This window comes from Seriola aureovittata, chromosome 6, assembly GCF_021018895.1.
Source record: "Seriola aureovittata isolate HTS-2021-v1 ecotype China chromosome 6, ASM2101889v1, whole genome shotgun sequence".
Taxonomy (NCBI): domain Eukaryota; kingdom Metazoa; phylum Chordata; class Actinopteri; order Carangiformes; family Carangidae; genus Seriola; species Seriola aureovittata.
Genome location: NC_079369.1, coordinates 18932359 through 18953291, shown reverse-complemented (window position 1 = coordinate 18953291; position 20933 = coordinate 18932359). Strand labels below are relative to the sequence as shown.

General features: G+C 39.4%; 1 protein-coding gene across 1 annotated transcript; it reads left to right on the top strand.

The window, feature by feature from the left end:
* Nucleotides 1-992: 992 nt before the first annotated feature.
* On the top strand, nucleotides 993-20503 carry si:ch73-61d6.3 (occludin). The gene is made up of 9 exons (XM_056378012.1): nucleotides 993-1791; nucleotides 5336-5939; nucleotides 7633-7824; nucleotides 8586-8753; nucleotides 14147-14310; nucleotides 16580-16798; nucleotides 17466-17637; nucleotides 18589-18630; nucleotides 18977-20503. The coding sequence occupies exons 2-9, from the start codon at nucleotides 5355-5357 to the stop codon at nucleotides 19073-19075; spliced, it is 1641 nt and encodes a 546-aa protein (XP_056233987.1). The 5' UTR covers nucleotides 993-1791; nucleotides 5336-5354; the 3' UTR covers nucleotides 19076-20503.
* Nucleotides 20504-20933: the final 430 nt, after the last annotated feature.

The window sequence follows — 20933 nt, the reverse complement described above, 5'->3', positions numbered from 1 at the left end:
CTGTCTCATGAATGCCTGCTGTGTTAAAATTTGTAAATGTTATAATGGCATGGTATACTTACTGATTATGAGAATTTGGCCTTAAGAGCCAGCTGATCATAATTGTTCCTCAAGGGGCCAATGAGTGACCTCATCAGTATGTTACACACCTCTGTGATTTAAATTCTCATTGTTGTGTAAATTCTTTTAAAATCACTTCCAGCAGGTCCAGAGTCCTGTTTTCTCTCGAACACACACTGGTTCACTGCAGTGTAGAGGGGCAAGAGTTTGTATTTCACTGTTAAACTTTAATCTGTCACCGTCTCCGTGTTAAGAATCACAATTACTCTGATGTGAGGTTTGTCAATTTTATAGTCTCATGTTGCACATATGATGTTGCGCTTTATTTGTGCAGCCTCAGTGTTTTATTTTGACCAAGAAAGCAGGTTTATTTTTTCAAAAACTCCCTTCCTTGTACAGCTAGTGAGGAAATCAGAGGCAGCTCAGTTTCTTTGTTTCATACAGAGGAGTCTACACCCTCATGGAGGAATGCAATTGAATTTATACACTGAAACAAACTAATGACAATGCAACTTGATTGCGAAACAGAGAGATAACAAAAGTCACGTAGCAAGTGTCCTAAGATAAAAAACCACACATGATGATTTGACACCAGCATGAAATGTTATAGGAGATTTCTTGTTAAACTTGACTTTAAACCTAACACCTTATCCCCATAAATGTTTGTCTTATTGCTAATACTGTTACTTAACTGCTGCTTAACGAATATGTTGTCTGGTAGAACACTATGGTGACAATGATGGTTATATTTATGGTTGTATTTATCTTTTACTTTTGGTCATCATTTATCTATTAGGATTTTATATTTGATTGATTGTATTTAAAAGTGTCTCAGTCCCATAATATGGTTTATTGAGCACACATGGGCACACTGGGCACAGGCCCAGCAGCCCAAGGGTCAGGGGATCCCTGGAGCCTCTGTTTCAAGTGGATGTTAATATTTATTGTTGAAAAATCAAACAACTAGCCTACAAAAAGAGACAAAAATAACAAATACATACAATATGCATCCAAGCAGAAGCAAAGCAAAACTATTACAAAGACTCAAAGCACAAAGATATTTAGACCACAAAATTTTGTCTCGTTTTTATCCCACAAAAACGAGACAAAATAGTTCCAAGGAGATGCAAAACAGACACAAAGACTAGTAACAACCACAAAGAGACAAAAAAAATGACAAAAAATACAAAAATCATAACAGCAATAAGGTCTCAAAAATACTACACAGATGTGCACAAGGACATCAAACAGATGTGAAACGACCAAAAAGAGATACAAAACAACTCTGAAGAGAAGCAAACTGATCACGTGGTTCAGTCTGGGGGTCTTGTTCCTATAGTAGAAGTGTAGGGGGCCCAGTATCTCACAATCTGTCCATGTGTAAACCGCAGAAAGGCCGACCTCTGGCGGTTGAATCGCGGCGGTGTGGCTGTTGTGCGGCGGCCTCATCACCGCGGACAGGCGGGACAAAGCACTTGTTCAGAGGCAGTCGCCTGTACGGAAACCGTTGTCGCTGGTCTCTGCCCGGGACAGGAGCTTCAAGCGGGGTCACGACTTTCAAAGTTTGCCCCAGAGAAAGAGGTCCATATTGAAGTCAGCCCAGAAACATTTTATTTTTCTTCCGGACACCTATTTTCCTCAGCTGTTCTCAAACTTTCACAGCCAGGAGAGTTTTCCCTGGAAACAGGGACGGACAGAGCTGAAGTTTTAATTCCCCTCCGCGACCCTCAGGTAAGGCAACGCTTAAGGTGGAGTAAGTTAAGTTAAGTTATTATAATAGCTGTATTTAAACTCATTCTGTCAGACTAAACCTGCATGGATGTGTTTCTTAGAAGTGTGCTCCTGAAATATGTGAGTGAACGCAGCTTTTATAACGGTAGATTTGTAACTTGGACAGGTGGGTCCCTCATGTTGTTTTCCAAGCACTTAACCCATTAGCTATAACACCACGAATGGGTCACTGTTTGTTATTGATTATAACGAGTTATATCAGAAATCTAGAGAATCACATCAGGAAAAATCATTCCAACCATCGTAAATAATATTTATGATGATTTGAATTAAATTACGTTAGAAATTCAAGTTTAAAGAGACAACCCGTGATCTTAAACAACCAAAATTCACAACACAGGTTCACAAACTGCAATCTGTTCATCTGTTTTGAATTGTGTTGCAGATTAATAGCTACTATATCGACTGATTTATTACACCCAGGTGCCCGTTTATTAGATATACACCTTGCCAACACTAATGCAGTCCAATGCAGCAGCAGTGCAGTAAATGAAGGTGCTAATATTCAGTTTCTGTTGTAGAGACACTGATCTAACTTTGTGGAAGCTGTAGTTTGTGGTTATCTTTAATTTGATTGCTTTGCATTACACTGAGAGGTGTTTCTATTAGTAGTATTTTCATCCATATTCAGTTCATCCAACATTTATCCAGTTTATTATGAGTTTATTATGATTGAGGAGATTTTTCACTGGGTAGGTGTTTTGGCAGGACGTCTTGGCTGACTCCTGTGTGTATGCCAGTGGGTCCCAGCCTACATGGGGCAGGGGCTTAATTGTTTTTGACAGATGTGAGACATGTGACTGTTTGACTGGAATTCCATTATCAGCAGCAGATGATAGAGTCTCTGTGTTGTAGCGGCGCTCAGGCTGCGGCTGGTGGGTGTCTGACCTGACCTGTGACAGTCGTCCAAAAACTGAGCTTTCGGCCCAGCTTGAAAATTACATTAGTGAGCCATTGTTAGACAAACACCACTGTACTACCACTACAACTACTATTACTACTACTACTGCTGCTGCTACTGTTACTCCTACTATTTCTACTACTATACAGCAAGTGCTTTGGGTAAAAGTACACTAGGCTTCTCCGTAATAAGCAAATGTCCCTAATAAGTCATATGGTTTTGTGCACATGTTTCTTGTCTAGCTTGTCTATTAGAAAATATTTTGTTGGTTATTATTTTGATAATAAACAATAAAAAAAATTACCATTTTAGTTTTCTAATAGCCCAAGTGGATATCATCAGATGTCTTGTTTTATCTGACTAACAGTCCAAAACCCAAACATATTCAGTTTATTATAATGTTAAAACAAAAATAAACAGCAATTTCCTCCATTTGAGAAGCTGCAACCACCAAAGGCCGAATTGGCCTTTGTCTTTGACAGGTTTAGAAGAGGTAAAGATTTTGATTTTGAAGATTTTAAAGCCCTCTGATTCCTTTGAACCTGAAGAAGAGCTTGAAATATTGTATGTTTCTTAATGTATTAAAGTAGAAATTTTGAAGGGAGTTGTGGGGTAGTTGTTTGAGCCTTCTGGAAATTCCTTGACCCTCAGATTGCTTCCTGCCAGTAATTGATATAATCAAACACTGCAGTAGGAAATAAACTAAGTGCCCAGTGGCTTATGAGACAGTCTGTTGATCAACAATAAAGGACACCTGACACCACAGCACACACTTTACCCATCCACCTGTCCTCCCCTCTTTCTGTCTCTCCCCTCTGACTCCACTCAGGAGCAGCACAGAGGAGCCCTTGTTTGATCCTCCCTGGACAGTGCCCCAGTTTTCTTTCTTTCTTTTTTTTCCCCCCTGACTCCATGGCAACACTGTTCCCGTGACGAGCAGCCTTGACTTTTGCCCCTCCTGCTCCCAAAACAAAGGCAAGAAGTTGTGGAGGGATGGAGAGAAGGAGGGCGAGAGAGTTGGGGGACGGGGACGGGGGATCGTGAAGGGGGATGAAGGATATGGAGGAATGAGGGAGGGAATAATGGGAAGGTGTCTGGGATGGAGGCTCTGAGGCGAGACCTCCACTGCTGTGTGTGCCAGAGTCGCATAAAGAGAGGAGAGTTATTACCCGGGACTGTAGACTGTAGGCAGTGCCAGGGACCGTCTCTCAGTCTGTGTGTCTAAATGTCTGAATGGCCGGCCATCTTGGCCATTACCTCCTTCACAAGATGCCCAAAGAGGAGAAATCTGTAGATGAAAGAGGCGTTTTTGTTTTTAAAAATCAGAGCTGTGGTGCCACTGGAAGATAGACCTCAGTTGACAGAATAATTTGCAGTTAATTTATGAATAGGGCCTGCAAAAACACTTATAGTCTTTATTGATTAAGCTGTCAATTCTCTCTATTTATAATTTTGTCCATAAAATGTCTGTGAATAATAAAAAAATTGCCCTTCACAGAGCCCTATGCGACATATTCAGTTCCATATATACAGTGCAAAACCCAGAGAGGATGAACTTACAGCAATACAAAACGGAGAAAAGCAGCACATTATTGCTTTTTGGAAGCTGTAACTAGCAAATGTCTTTTCTTTCATAATTTTCTGACTTTTTATAGATTAAACCATATATATATATATATATATATATAACTTAATCAATTAATCGGGAAAATAAGATAAACCAAAAACAAAAGTAACTGTTAGTTGCTGCCCATGAATCAATGGACTTCCCTATTGTTATTTGGTGTATGAACAGATGAAATGTTACAGTCTGCTGCAAACACGTTGCGTTCAGTATTGTGTTCAGTGAGATAACAGTTGAAAAAATCACAGTTTTTGTCCTCACAGTAACTTTGCCCTGCTGTTTCTGTGTCTTTTCACTCCAACATGTAGGCAGCCCACTCCCTGTAGGGCTCTGTTTAGAAGAATGGGCATTGTTAAGTCGTATACACTGTGGTCTTGGATATGTCTGTCAAATATGTAACAGAAAGAAACCAAAATTTGTAGCTGTAGGGAGGGATGTGAAATGTTCAAAGTCTGGCTGGACACTGTGGAGGAGGGAGAGAGACTCCTACAGCCACTGAAGAGGCAAAAAGGAAAGTATTGTTGTTTGGCTGCGCTCTCTGTCCTGGTACCGACATCTCCACAGCGATTCTGGCTTTTAATGGTTCAGAGACCTCAAAGCTAAGGTCATTCCTCTGATATTTCTATTTGCTGTTAACATAAGCCAGCAGGTATGATAAGTGATAAACACTCTGGTCTCAGTGAAACCTAATTTACTCAACCTGAAAGAGAGAAACTGCAAAAACAACATAACTTGTACTCTCATAAATCACATTCCCTTGGATATGGTAAAACATTTACACTGTTCAGTTCCTAAGCCTCATTACTAAACACAGTCACACCTAACTTTCAACATTATTACTGGTACTCATATCAGTGCTGCTGAAAAACAGAGCCAGACAGCTCTTCCCAGCCTTGTGCGGTGCACTTTGCTCTCCCAGTTTGTCCACAAACCTTTTGTTTTGTTGTTTCTGTTCACAGTTCCAGACATCTTTGAGCGATGTTTGACAAGCAGCACTATGAGAGTCCACCTGTTTACAGTCCTCCTTTCACCCCACCATCCAACAACGGCTTTGGCCCTCCGGGCAGCTTCCATGGCCCTCAGAGCGATTACAACGCGTATCCACCTCCGCCAGGATCTTACTACATTGAGGACAAACCACAGCACTTCTACAAATGGCTGTCACCTCCCGGGATCATCAAGGCCATGATGGCTGTGGTGATTGTGCTGTGTGTGGTGATATTTGCCTGTGTGGCCTCCACTCTCATGTGGGACATCCAGTATGGATACGGTTCGGGTTACTATGGATCTGGGCTGGGCTATGGCAGCGGATACGGTGGGGGCGGCTATGGCTCAGGATATGGAGGTTATGGGGGTTATGGGGGTTATGGAGGCTACGGAAACTACTACGGCTCCTACATCTCACCTTACTCAGCCAAAACCACTATGATTGCCATGGCGGCCATTACCTTCATAGCAGCACTTGCATTCTTCATCGCCAGCTTCTCTAAATCCAACATGGTCCGCAGCAGGAAGTTCTTTCTGGCCCTACTGGTGACCAGCATCATCATGGCGATCCTGCAGGTAAACCTCATTCATATTTCAGTTTCACATTTCTGTTATTTATCTTCTTCTGTGGTATCAGCAGTTAGCGGTTAACCCAGTTTTAGTGTTAAATGATGTTTTGACCTATCATCAGGCCCAATCAGGCGCTGCTGTCATATCATGTTATTGATGACTCATTCATTGGAGCCAAAATGATTTCCCAACAGGGGATCAATAGTACAAATATTACAGAAAACACAATGGTCTAGAAGAGCACAGATGACTATCCTCAGCTTCAGACTAAATACCCACTTCCTCAAAAGTGTCTGGAGTAAGACACCTTGCCTCTTCGGAAAACTGGTTTTGCTCCACTTTAATGTTATTTGGATCGCTAATCCACCAAGAGTTTAGCAGCTTGTGTTTTATTTTCTAGAGTGAGGACATTGTTTCTGAAACATTTAGTTGCTCCTTGTATTCACTTTTTTAATGTTTATTTGGTTTACTCTAAACCCTCGTGGCCGGGGCATGAACAGAAACAAAAAGTACAGACTACAGAAGTATACTGTATGTACACTATGTTGTTTGTATATATTGTTGAGTTTTATATTTTGTCCTGTACCTGCTTTCTAAAACAACAAGTCTTTTCCTATGATCCATCTAAAAGAAATTCAGATGGAGAACAATATACTTAAGTCTTTAAGTATATAAAACATTTACTGCAGGTAATTTTCAGTCTCACCTAAATTACACAGAGCACACATACGTAGATAGTGTTAAGCTTTGTTTAGATCCTGCGTTTATATTCATCAGTGTAGCTGATATAATATGTGAGAAATTTGATTTTCACCTTACATTAGCAGCAACGCATTAGCATTTCCCAGCTGAAGCATCTCACAGTGATGTTCAATATTTGGAGTTTCCCAATCCCACATTCAAACAAACAGTCAAAACTGTTGTAAACACTGAGCTCTGTTATGATTGGTATTCAAATGTGTATTTTTTTTTAAAGAACCCTAAATACCAGAAGAATAACCTGAAACAGGACTCTGTGTACACAGTTTAAATCTTGATGAGTTGGTTAAAGTGCATGTTCATAGAGATGTTCATCCAAGATCACATCCAGATGTTTATGCAGTGTTTGGTATAAAATAGTGCTACTACTCTTCCTGGGACCCAGTCTGTTAATTTAATTTCTAACCTGCTGGGGATTTAGAGTTTATAGATGTTCAATTTGGGGACTTTCATTTGTGCTGCTCTTAAATAATTTCTGAAAATTTACAAGTTCTGAGTCAAATGGAGTTTACATGATTTCCATAAACCTGCAGGAGTGTTTATTATATTCTATTTTTGCTCAGCACATAATCAAATTCAGTGTAGATAAAGGCAGAACATTTATTATACAAAGCATCCATAACAATCTGGATGCTTTTAGATGTTTCCAGCTGATTAAGCTTCAGTAAAGTATTTATTACAGATAGAATAGAAAACACTAGAGAGTGGCCGTAAGTCAGTTAACTGCTTGTTGTCCCGTCCCCTTTGCACTCACAGTATGTTCACTTGGATGATATGATTGCTGCTGTCTTCACATGATCTGACAGTGTTGTCTTAGTCATATTTGATTTGAATACTGTGGAGTGCTACTATAAATACTACAAAGTCTTTTTCAATAAGAGAGTATATAATTGTAGATATTAATACGACTGTAAATGTACTAAACCCATTTCTTCTTCAGGGCATCATAAGCATTGTCTACATTGTCGGAGTGAACCCCATGGCCCAGGGCTCCTCCAGTATGATGTACAATCCGATGCTCATGATGTGCCAGAACCTCTACCAGACCAGCTACTCACAGATGGGTGGAGTGGGAGGCTTCCCCATCTACAACCAGTACCTCTACCATTACTGCTTTGTGGATCCACAGGAGGTTTGTAGTTTTTCCTGAACATATTTTGCAGATATCAAGGGTTGAGTTAGTGCATTCTCCAGGATAATTTCATGTAGATGTAGTTTAACAATGTGTAACAATGTATATTTATAACATCATTTTAAATTCATCTGGCTCCAGGTGTAATAGTTTTATGGAAGGTATTTTAAGCTGAATGAGTATGAAATGCCCCAAAATGTATGTATTTTTTAGACTGCAAGATGTGAAGGGTCACAGATAAAGTAGTAAGGACTGCAAGTGACATTTCTTTTTTACATTTATTTTCTATAGTCTATAAATTGTCAGACAATGCCCATCAAAAATTCCTGGAGTTTAAGCTCAAGGTGATGTTGTCAGTTTACTTTTGTGTATTTTGTCTGAACAACAGTCCAAAACCCAAATATATACAATGTACAGAGAGCAAATCTTGACACTTTAGAAGCTGGAACAACAACATTCACTATTAGACTAACTGACAATATTGTTGCAGTACTAAAATGACTGTGTACTGTAACTGCTCGGGGTGTACTTGTGTATCATTTGTTTTTGAGAAATATCTGTACTCTATTGTGATGGTATCTGTTGTGAAACAGTTGTTATATTTGTGGTACATGACGCTGCAGATTGTGATATGTATTTCTCCCAGTGACGTCACATATGTGTATTTGTGTACTGCTTGTCCCAGGATAAACCAGCTTTATCTCAGAGCTTATCTAGTTGAGAACTTTCCAAATTTCATCCCCATGTTTTTGCTTTTCTAGGGAGTTGCCATGGTGTGCGGATTCCTGGTCGTAATCGCTTGGGGTGTTGCAGCTTTCTTTGCACACAAGACTAGAGGGAAGATCTGGCGCTACGGGAAACCAAACATCTATTGGGAGGAGCCTCTTGTCGGAGGGAAGGCCTCAGAAGGCAGAGATGTAGAGGAATGGGTAAGAGACAGCAGGATGGTAGTCACAGTATAATAAGACTGGGTTTACGTGGGATTTACAAAGAAAAATCACATTTTGACCCAAACTGACCTTGAGTTTGTGCATGCACAGCTTGCAGTCAAATGAACAGGGTCACAATGAGTTTAAATCCAGCCTAAAGAAAGGTTGATGGAACACAATGTTCAATATTCAGATTTGATTCGAAGATGAAATGATCAACTGCGGTGTTTTTTTTTTTTCTGCGTAGAAGATTCTGGCACCAAAACGGACGGACATTTGCTTTTCCCCTCCTGTCACCACATTGTGTGACGTGTCAAATTAGTTTCTACGCCTTTTTACGATGCTTAGTAGGTTAAGTAGGTAGGTCATCAGTGAGGTAGTCATCCCATCAGTGAGGTAGTCATCAGTTATAAAGACAGGTTAGGTGATTGTGGTGATGCAGATGCAGTAAATAACTAAAACTGACACTTGCACATTCCCATGGTTGGTTTGTCTCTTGCTGTGCTATTTTTAATGTATGACTCTGCTGTTTGTCCAGACAGACTTTGTAATGTTGTGTACCAGTTTACATCTCTCATATGCTTTCACCGCTTATCTTTATGAGGTTAAAGTCCAAAAGCATCATCATATATAGACTTTTATAGGATGCAGCAGAGACACAGTCACACTACCATAAGACTGTTTCCTTTGACTGAGTCACTTTGTCCAGGGCCAGGGCTGATAGCAGTCGGTGATTGTTTACTCATGGCCTACTACCTGGTTTCACTCTGAGTAATCATTAACCACCTGAAGATAGTAGGCAGGCAGGTGGTTTCTGGAGAGCCTGCCTTGGGGTTTTTAAATGTCAACAGTGCTCTAGTCATTTGGGACTGTTACCTGAGATATGGGTTGATTATTGACTCGATCTGCGTCTTTTCAAATGATGCCTGTTTCACACAGTGAAGTGACAATTAGTTTACATCAAAAGTTTAGGTTTGAAATTTAATTGATGGTCAGAAACAGCACTAGTCGGGCAGTTTGACATTTTGTAAAGGAAGTTTGAAACACTAACATATGTGTACACTTCTTTCTGAACAATTTCTATTGTTTTGTATCTTAAAACTAAATGTCACATGGGTCTGAAATGATGCATCCTCCCCAGTACATGGTGTCGACCTCGAGTGTTTGTTCAAACATTGTGCAGGCGAGTTCAAGAACACAAATCAATACATGCAGACACATTGATTAAAGTAAATATGTGCTATTTGCAAGTGAGAGAAATACAAATAAACAGAAAAACTCATTTAAAATTTTTAGGCATTCAAGAAAACAATTATTAAACTAAGGGAAATATTGCTAGTCTAGTACCCCTCCCAGCCTCCCATCCACCAATCCTTCCATCTATTTACCCATGCTACCTGTCAGTTAATACCTATTAATGATGGTAAATAGACAGCGATGAGCCTTGCAATCATACATTATTTAAAGTGACTGTTAATTGTTTATGTTCTAACATGGATTTGTTAAGATTTGAAACTATTCCTTAAAAAGATTTGTCTTCAGGATTTTATTAAGGTGATAAAAGGCTTAGCTAAACATCCCTAGCCCTGCATGTACTGCAGTTTGTAATATGTATCTTGACTTAAAGTCAGAGTCGGAGTCACTAGCTTAGCTTTTTTTGATTTGATCAGATTAGTCAGTTAAGGTTGAAGTGAGTCACAGTGGATCTTTTGCACTGACTGAGAAAGGAAAAGCTGAACAGACATGGTGTTATGTTGGATTATATAGAGCTGTTTGTTTATGAGAGTGCTTGTCATTGTCTAGAACATGGCATCATGCAGGCAGAGGTGTACAGGCAGAGCAGAGGACATGAGACAAGCCCAGAGTGAATTCTATGACCAGCACTAGAGTCTAATAATGGAGCCATGCTCACTGATGTCATCAGACTTATTGTAGGTACACCGCAGTAATGAACTGTACACTGCCTCTGCATTTAGAAACGTAACAAATCCTGATATTTTTCATGTAAATGCAGCTGTAAAAAAAGAGTAAGAAATATGTTCTGGTATTATAGAGTCTGGATAAAAGGGGAAAGAGTTTCCAAGGATGAGGAATCTGAGAAGATTTGATGACTGTCATTGCAAACAGATAATTATTTATTAAAAAAACATGCAAATTGCATGTGGGTTGTGAAACTTATATGACTTTGCTGCCTGAAGATGGTATTATCTACAAAAGCAGGTCAGCCTAAGTGTGTCATTACTGTAAAGTCATATTAACTGTATGACCTACATACATTTTTTTTTTTTTTTTTACAGCCTAAACAAACAGAACACTTGGAAGGGTTGCCGCCCTTTCCTGAGTTTCCTCGTGTTTCCAAAGATCCACTCTGCAGTTATGTTTTTCCTTCATTGCTGCACTACCTGTCTCTGCGCCACAGAATGAGTCATGGGGCTTGTTTGGCTCCTTTAAGCACAAGGCCAGTGACAGTCTAAGGCGGTGGTTGGTGTTTGAGATTGCACCCACCTCTGTTGCTGAGCTCGGGGAGGCCAGGCTCACTCTGATGACCTCACACACAGGCCTCATTCAGCTCACCCGAGGGGTGGGGGGGGGCTGCATTGTGTCTGCTGCATGAGGTCATCAAGAGTTGGTTTCTGCATGGCTGTCTGTGCACTGGAAACACTGAAGTGCCACACAGATGTAGAGTGAACGCATCCTGGACCCGTTCCATAGACGTGGATTAAAACATCCATTTACTGTCGAGAGTAAATCTAAGCAAAAGTATAACAAGGTTGTACAGTGTATAGTATAAAAAGGTCTGGGCATTAAACAAGATTAATAAATACTGTACTAAGAAAAAAAAAGCTGGTGAACCATGGATAAAAAAGATGATCTAATTCATTCTTACAAATTTTCATCTCTGGTCTGACTGTTTCGAGGAAAATATCTAGTTACAGTTTTGATTTTTCTGACCAATAGTGTGATTGTAATTGAAATTGTGATTTGCAAAAAATCCAAGCAAATTTGTATCAAGTTTAGTCAAACGTATTTTTATGTGAAAGGAAAAGAGAAGAACATATGTGCAAAAATTAGATCAAATTATACATTGCATGTCATTGAAGAACTCCAGGTTTCCCTCTTACAAACTGGTCATTTAGATGAAAAGACAACTTACTGGTTAAACTTAGCTAATAAACCTGCTTAGCTACAGCTGGCTTCATTTGACAGTCCATGCTTTAGTTATCCAAGTCAGGCCTAGAACACACACACACACACACACACACACACACACACACACACACACACACACACACACACACACACACACACACACACACACACACACACACACACACACAAACATTAGAGAGTTAAATACAAGAGAAAGAAGAAGAAAGCAAGTTGTCCACCTACACCTTTACCTCCATTTTTTCAGAGATGAAACTTTATATGTTTAAGTACAGTTAATCTATAATATATAATATAATATATAAGTACAGTTGAGTAGAGTTGAGTTGAGTAGAGCTCTTTCCAATTGTTTCTTTTAAATGTGTCAGTTAATGTAATGTAATTTGCTGTAAGCGTTCACACTAGTTTCACAACATGTAAGTGCCATTATCTATGGTGAAGCACAATGCTTCCAATTAATAGCGGTTTTTGATATTACATCAATTTTAAATTATATTAATTTACAATTTACATTTACATCTAACATAAAACTTGATAATTGCTTTTTTCCACTCTTAACAGTGCTTCACTTTTTCTTTTACAGCACCTTCTCCTTGGTTTGTACCTGTCTCACACTCTCACACTCTGTCCTTGCCACTTTTCTGCTTCCCTTTATTCTCTTATTGCACGTCTCCCTCACTTTGCCTTATTCACACTTTCATTCTCTCCTGCTTCCTCTTAATTCCTCCCTTCCTCATCAACAGTCACCGCTCTATCTCCATGTGTTTCTTTGCCTCCTCGCTTTGCTTCAGCAGGTCAAAGACTCTCACATACTCTGCTTCCAGTCCGGCAGCTGCTGTGCTGCACACTCACAGGGCATTGTTGGGATTCTTACATGCACTTCACTCTTCAAACAGGTCTCTCCTGCAGCTGCGAAAAGGGCAACTCCCCCCCACCCAAACACTCCACCCACACTGATTATTTTTTTTGGGGGGCTAGGCTGATGTTCAGATCTGCTCCTGCACTGTGAGGAATTTAGGAACTTGCTCAGTAATGCACCACCCAAGAAAACAGCAGAAAGGATGTTTTGTAAAGGTTCCCAGGGTTGGAGAATAGTAAATTCTCAGCTCTGACCAGCACCCAAAAGAAAATTTTGGCTCACTAGACAAGGCCCGGTGCTGAATACACATTATAGACAAGTACAGCAAGTATTCATCTGTCCCTGTTCAGTGGCAGTTGATGTAAAATGTCTTATTTCAGAGGAAAGTAATATGGCCCTGCACAGTTTTAATGTTTTTCAGAAATATGCATTTTTAAAAATAGCATCGCCCCATTTTGTGGACAAAGGCAGATATGGTGCACGTAGATTTTGATCTTTGCTTAAAACCTCCTTACTTATGTATTAGATATTTAATAAATGCAATCTTTTCATTGTGTTTTTAGGGGCCTCACACCCAAAGAGTTTCTGCTGCCAGTAAGTCAGTCAGCATTCCAGATAGTAGAGAAACAATAGGAGCCATTGAAAGTTTTTGACTCTACTGCTTTGTGTAGAGGTTTGGCTTGATTGATAAATGTACTGGAAGAAACAGTGACCCCCCCTTAGGCCTTCATTGTCAGGAATTCCCTCATGTAGACCATCTGTCCTTACAGGAAGGACTTGGAAACACAGATTAAGGCGAACATATTTACATGACAGACAGTGTTTCCTTTTGTTTGAAGAAATGAAGAAGGAGCATATCCGTTCAAGGTGTTCATGAAGATGTGAAATAACAGAGAGAAGTTAAAGCAAAGCTGCGATTAATGTCTAGTAATAGACATTAATGTATGTATCCTTATGACTAATCGTTTTAGGTCATAAGGCTATCAGAAACAGATGGAAGAAACCATCAATATATTATATTATACTCAAAGATTTTGGTCTCTTTGGGTTTATTTTACAATTAGGCTTTAGTCAGTGTTTTAATTTTCTTGACCTTTTCGAGCAGATAACCCACATTTCACAGAGGAGTTGGACTGTGCCGTCCAATTTCATGCCTCACTGCTCTCTCAAACTTTAAGCGCTAATTACCATACTCTTGTCTGTGGTGTAGAGATAGCCTCTCTTTTCTCCTTAAGTCAAGATGGCTTCCTAAACAGGATGTCAGTCAGAAAATGAGCCTGTGGTGGGTCCTGCTCTTTGTCAGTATTTCGGTTGTTTGTTTGTGTTTGCTGAGTCTGTTCCTCGTGTTTTTTCCTGCCTGCTGTAGGTGAACAATGTGGAGGAAAGCCGCAGTGTTCAGGACGCTCCTACCCTGCTGGTGTCAGAGAAGGGAGGTGGGCTGCTCAACGCCTCAGCGAACAGTGTCATCTCCTACCCCCCAGGCAAGGTGGACAGCGGCTCCTATGACGGAGACACCTTTGACAACAACGAGTGGGTGACCATGTTTTCTCAGTCCCTTTTCTGTTTTTTATACTTTCAATTTGTTACTTGTTCAGCATCATGTTTAATGTGAATGATCCCCTTTTCTAAATCCTTGTCAAAAATATTTCCTTATATTCGCAGCAAGTGGGTCAAAATTCTCAGCCCCCTTACTACATCCAAATCAGATGAGCCACATTTTAATTGATTAAATGTTTCTAAACGCAGTCACAGTGAAACAAGCGTGGGGTATATATTGTGACTGGGGTTAGCCAGTTGCCCCAAATCACATTTAATTTGATAAATCTATATAAGTATGTACATATTTGTGTAACTGTGTACGGTGTCCTTGAGTGCCAAGAAAGGCGCCTTTAAATAAAATGTATTATTGTTATTATTATTATTATATATAGATTACATATACACCCATGAGCTCAAGATAAGCCATCAAACATTTTTTTCAGGAAGAGAAAAGAGAGGCATTATAATAAAGAAATACTCTCAAATATCAGGCATATAACAAGAGATATCTGAGCAAGTAAAACAATGATGCAGGATTACAACTTGTATTTCTCATTTTACTGTCTTCAAGTTTTTAAATATAATATTTCTCTTAAGATGAAAGCTGCAACGTTTCACTCTGCTCACTGTAAAGCAAAGACTCCACACAATCAACCGTTCGAACACGTGACACACTCAGACAGTATCTAATCACTGCTCTGTTTAAAAGCCCATGAAGACATATTGCCCTGCCCACACAAGAGAGCTGTGTGTGTGACCTTTGAGCCTTTGTTGGATTAACGTTCTCTTGTTTTTATGTTTTTTTGTTTTCTCTCATTTTCATTGAATTCTCTGAGGACGGGAAAAAGCCGGATGTTTGTGAACTAATGCTATTTGATTTTTCTTCAAAGCTTGCATGAATGTCCTCAATACTTGAGTGTGTGTGTGTCTGAAGTACGCTGCTCTTTATAGTTTGTTAACCTTTGAAAAACAAGTCATTCAGAATGACCTCAGAACAGAGCATGCGGTTAACATGAGAAAAATAAACTAATCGTTGTATTTTACACCGCTGGCTCAAAGCACAGAATATTGTTATTTTTGATGATTTCCTCTCTCACAAAGTAAACAGAGCGGGCATTTTCATAAGCTGAAGAATGTTAGCCTGAAGACCTACCATGTCCTCTGTTGCTGGCATAATGCAGCCTTTTTTTTTTGTTGTAAGAACTTGTAATATCTGCTCCACTGGATTTGGATTCCTCTACAAATCCCTGCAAACCTACAAAATTGAGCACATCCTCCCCCCTTGTTATTAAAGAGCTATACCTGATTCCTCCACATGGCACAGAGACAAATTGTAGGTTGTGAGCAACAATAATCATTAGTGGTGTCTACGTCCTCCATATGCCTGTATCTGTCTGGGTCATGGCAGTAAATATATGTTATATTTAGTCACCGTCTCACATTCAACCATATCTATAGTTCCTCTTGTTATTTGGGTCATCATATTCTTGGAGGTTAATTACTTTCATTCCTTACGTTTTTTAATGTAAATTAATGTTTCAATTTCATGTTGTTTTCATTTGCAAAGAAAATTACATATATGGCCTGTAAGAAGTTTATTGTAGTGTATGAGAATCTCTAAATTCATTGTAGAACCTCACTGCCTATATCTTTATAATGGAGCAAAGGTCAGTAGGATCTGATGTGCACAGTGAGGTGGCTTTTGCAAGACACAAAACACCAACCAGTTGCAACATATTTAATGTACAGACATGAGAGTAGTGTCGATCTTCTCGTCTGAGTCTTCCAGAAATATACAAATAAATGCATTTCCTAAATCTTGAACTATTCCTTTAAGACAAGTATTTTTTTTCCATGTACAATTTTTTGAACAGCTCTCAAGAACAGTTACTGTTCTAGATGAGAAAGTGTTTTTTTTTGAAGAAGAAGAAGACATCTCTTAAAGTCTCAGGGGAAAAAACATACTGATGTATTTATTAAAGGTTTAACAGTCAAAATCTCTGCTGCTTTTTCATGGTTCTGAAGGAGAGGCATAATCATATTTCACACCTCAAACCAGTGAGAAACACAAGGACAAAAACACATGCAGAAATCTCTAATGTGAAGTAACAGAAAACAGTGTGTTCATGTCACTTGTAGTAAAAAGCTGATAGTAAAAACAGTTTTTCACTGCCTTTAAACTTAACCACCTTCTTTATGCTGACTACATGAACAAGAGTTTTTCTAATAATTTTCTTATGTCTTTGTTGCTGTCCTGCAGGTACTCGGAGAGGACCACCGGCCGGCCATTGGAGGTCTTCTCCCCCGGTGGAAGGACCAGCTCCAGCCCTTCAGAGGAGACGGGCGGGGGCCGCAAACCCTCGGCCAACAGGGGCAAGAGACGCAGACGTAACCCGGAGCTGGACGAGTCTCAGTATGAGACGGAGTACACCACAGGAGGAGAGACAGGCAATGAACTTGACGCAGAGGAGTGGGAGAGGTGAGAATTAAAGACGACTGCACGACCGTATCTCTGGATTAGAGACGGAAATGTCATTAACCAAGAACTCAGGATGTAAATTGCAGTCAAACACTGACACTCCCTCAGGACCAGACCTAAATTCACTGATCCGAATCAAACTGTAAGCTCACAAAATCAGACTCTCATGAGAAAGACTTGATTTACAGGACAATGCAGCTATAATATCTTTTGGGTTGAAACATGCAAGTATAAAACAGTAAATAAACAGATGCTTAAACAACAAAGCACGAAAAAGTCTGCTATAGTCTGTATATTCCCTCTGTGCGGGAGAGTAGTTAATCCTCTAAGGCATGCCAGTTCACATGGACTGTAGTCAGGCATAATGAGAGAATTAGGCCAAAGGTACGAAACATGGGAGTCAATGTAGTTTATGAGAAAGTATTCTTATTTGGCTGTAGTTGGACACACCTTTAGGCCTATAGCACCTTGACCTCTGCTACGTGTTCCTGCGGTTCAGCAGTAAACCTGATAACCTCAGTCAAGGTCGTCACGTGTCCTTTTCAGGTCTTTCTGGTCATTACGCAGGTTTCTCTCTGTTGCTGATGTCTGTTTGTCTTTCTCTACTCTCCCAAATCTGCATCCTTTTTGTCATCTTTCCTTCTTGCTCTCCTTCCTCCTCTTCCAGTATGTATCCGGATATTACATCTGATGTTCAGCGCCATGATTATAAGAGAGAGTTCGATGCCGACCTCAGGGAGTACAAGCGCCTGTGTGCTGAGATGGATGACATTAATGATCAGCTAAACAAACTCAGCCGTCAGTTGGACACACTGGACGACACCTCTGCCAAATACCAGGTCAGATATGTACAGAGCTCACCTCCAAAAGTCACGAGACAGGCAAAGTTTAAGCATGATCGGCCTTAATCCAAAAACTGAGGACTACACATGGGGATCACATCCACAGTAACTGAGATGCTGTTATTTCACCCTAAATTAGAAAAAAAAAACTTTTTCCTTGGTGTATGGAGGCTTTAATTGAAAAAAAAAGTAACAGATCAAAATTTGATTGTGAAATGCTCGATTTGATAATAAACAGCGCTGATCTTGAGATGCTGATCTTGCTACAAAAAAATGCTGCAAAAAGTTCTTTGAACTCCATCTTTCTCCGCCCTCAAAAGTGCCAGAACTCAGATTAGTGTCATCCCAGGTACGCTCTTTACCTGTTTGTAACACTCAGATTTCACTCCTGGAGCCAAAACTTTCCATTTTGTCCAGGGCCAATAAGCAAGAACTCTTCATAAATGATAAAGACAAAAAGAATATTAATTATAATAAAAATGGAAACTTTGAAAACCTCAACAGTCATTGCCACTTCCAGAGTTCACAGTTAGGCCTAAGAAATCTGTCTGTGTGGTGAATGTGCTGAAGTTTGTAAGAAACGTTACAGGAAACGATGTTTATATGTTGCACAGAGAGAAATCGTTAAATTAAAGTTTCACAGGCACTTATAAGTTTCAGGACTTTCATTATTAGATTGTGAGTTGTTGAGTCTCCACATTGATCAGTTCCACAAGATCAAACATCCAACATATGTGACTTTGTTTCAAGTAAAATGATCCCTCTTTGACCCGGCAACTGAGTGTCTCAGGATGTTCCCTAGTCAAAGACTTCCAAAAATTATTCTCAAATCATTCACAGTCATGCACAAAAAAACATGTAAAACTGGAAAATACAAGATTCCTTCACCATTCGGTTTGAATGTGAGGGAGACGTGATCATAACATGTCTGTTCCTTAATTTTCTCAGGCAGTAGCAGAGGAATATAATCAACTGAAGGATCTGAAGCAGGTGAGGACACATCTCTGATGATGACATTTTATAAACTCAACTTACTAAAGCCTTTATTAACAATATATTTCATCTATTTATGGATGCATTTAAAGAGTTTGTTCTTAACCTGCAGCTTCAAAATGTCACAGTCCTTTTTAGCTCATAGATCTTCTGTGGTTGCTTTGTGTTCTCTTTAACCTTGTTCCTAGATGGTCTAACACAGAGCTTTATTGCTGATTTTGTAAAGCAGAACATTGTCACTGTCTAGTATTATTTAATAACTCATTGCTGTCGGTAATGAATGCACATATGTACACTGTTGTGCAGTATTAAATGACTCATCTGTGCTCTCTCTACTCTGTAGACATCAGACTACCGGTCTAAGAAGAAGGAGTGCCGCAGGCTGAGACACAAACTGTTCCACATCAAACGCATGGTGAAGGACTACGACAAGAACCACTAGTGAATCCACTCAGTCCTGACTCTCAGCTCTGTGGTCTACACAGCAAACACTCACAGACACGGGCCAAGATACACTCCAAAACACTGCAAAGACTGTGGCATGCTGAGACCAAAGTTACCTGAACACCGCCTACACACACTAGATACAGAGGGGCACATTTACACACACACACACACACACACACACACACACACATAGGGAACATATTGTATGTTAATAATAATGATCCAAACATGTGTTTCCTTCATTCTCTTTGATCAGAAATGTATGAATAACTCAATTTTTGGAAGAAAATGGAAGCAGGAGCCTCAATTGTAGCCACTTCCACAGCAAACACTGCCGTTTTCTAAAAGGTCCAGCTCATTGTTTGAAGCGAGCAACCACTTGAAAGGTTGTTTGAAAGTGACCTGACCTTCAGTCACCTGTGATAACACTGTGGCTGTGTTTGCTCTCCAGATTGGCAACTTTTCTTTTTTTTATCTCCACAGATAAGAGGTGGAACAGTATTGTAGAGAACGTAGTGAAGGGTGAGACAGGTTGCTGGGATTGTTTGCGAGCAAATATGCTGTTTCTTTTAACCCTTGGCATGACGTTATCTTTGTCGCAAATGGACTTTAGTTGTGCTTTTCTCATCGTGTGTCAGTGTTTGTAACTAACTTCAGTGTCAGTGAAGTTAACTGCTCTCCGCCGGGACCATGTGTGTGTTTTTCCCATATACCAGCTTTTTGTCTGCACTAAGATGTTGATACTGATTGTCGTAGATGCAGTGAGACCAAAAAGGGGATAAACTGGCCAATGAGATATGTGACGTTGTGTTATATATACGTTTAATGAATCGTGCTCATACTGCGTACCAAGATCAAATTTACAGTATGTATCTGACTGTTAGATTCAGCAGATATCTTAGCATTTGTGATGACGTTATGTTATGTGTTCATACTAAAGACCCATCGGGGCTTGTGGTTTTTTTTAATCAGTCAAAATATGCTTAAGCTATGCAAAATATTAAGAAATAGACTATTTTTATATTGTTTATCATGCATGCTCCTCAACAAACTGGAAAACTTGTCTTGCTGACTGTCTATAAGCTGAGTGCATCTTCTCATTTGATTCTTTGCCAATGAAAATCATCATCATCATCATCAGTAATTTTTGTATTAATTCACTTCATGTGCAAAGTGTTAGGATCTACTGTACCTTTTGAAATTGTTCAGACACACCTTTGATTTGTCGTGCATTTGTATTTTTATGAAGAACATTGTTGTCATTTTACAAACCATCTGCGAGCCATTTATTTTTGTATGAATTTATTTTCTTTGATGCTATTATAAAAGACCATTTTTTGTAACTGTATACTTCCATATGGTATGATGTCTAAAAAGTATTGAATACAGTAAGTAATAAAAATTTCTAATTCTCTAAAAATTTGTTACAGATAGTCCACCTCTTGTTTTTCTTCTTTTTTTTTTTTTTTTTTGGACCCTCCTGGTTTGGAGGAATCTGTAGCTGTGTGCATGTGCAGTGATCATCCAGCAGGGGGAGCAGGAGGCCGTGTTGATCCCAGTAAACTGAAGGTAAGCTGTTACTGCCCTCTTTTGGTAAACAATGTTTAAAAGATTGTTTCTATAGCTCTCCAGCAGTACAGTCATTTTCTGTGTCCAGATTCCATACCATCCTATTACACTATTATTATAGACTAACATTAAATTATTATAACTAACCTCCTATTTGCCACTAATTGTCATAACATGCAGTTATTGCAGTTAATATACAAAAAAAAATCAACATACTATATAATTTTATACCAACAAGAAATAATACATACAATTTACTTTGGCCATTTGGCCTTCATAAGCAC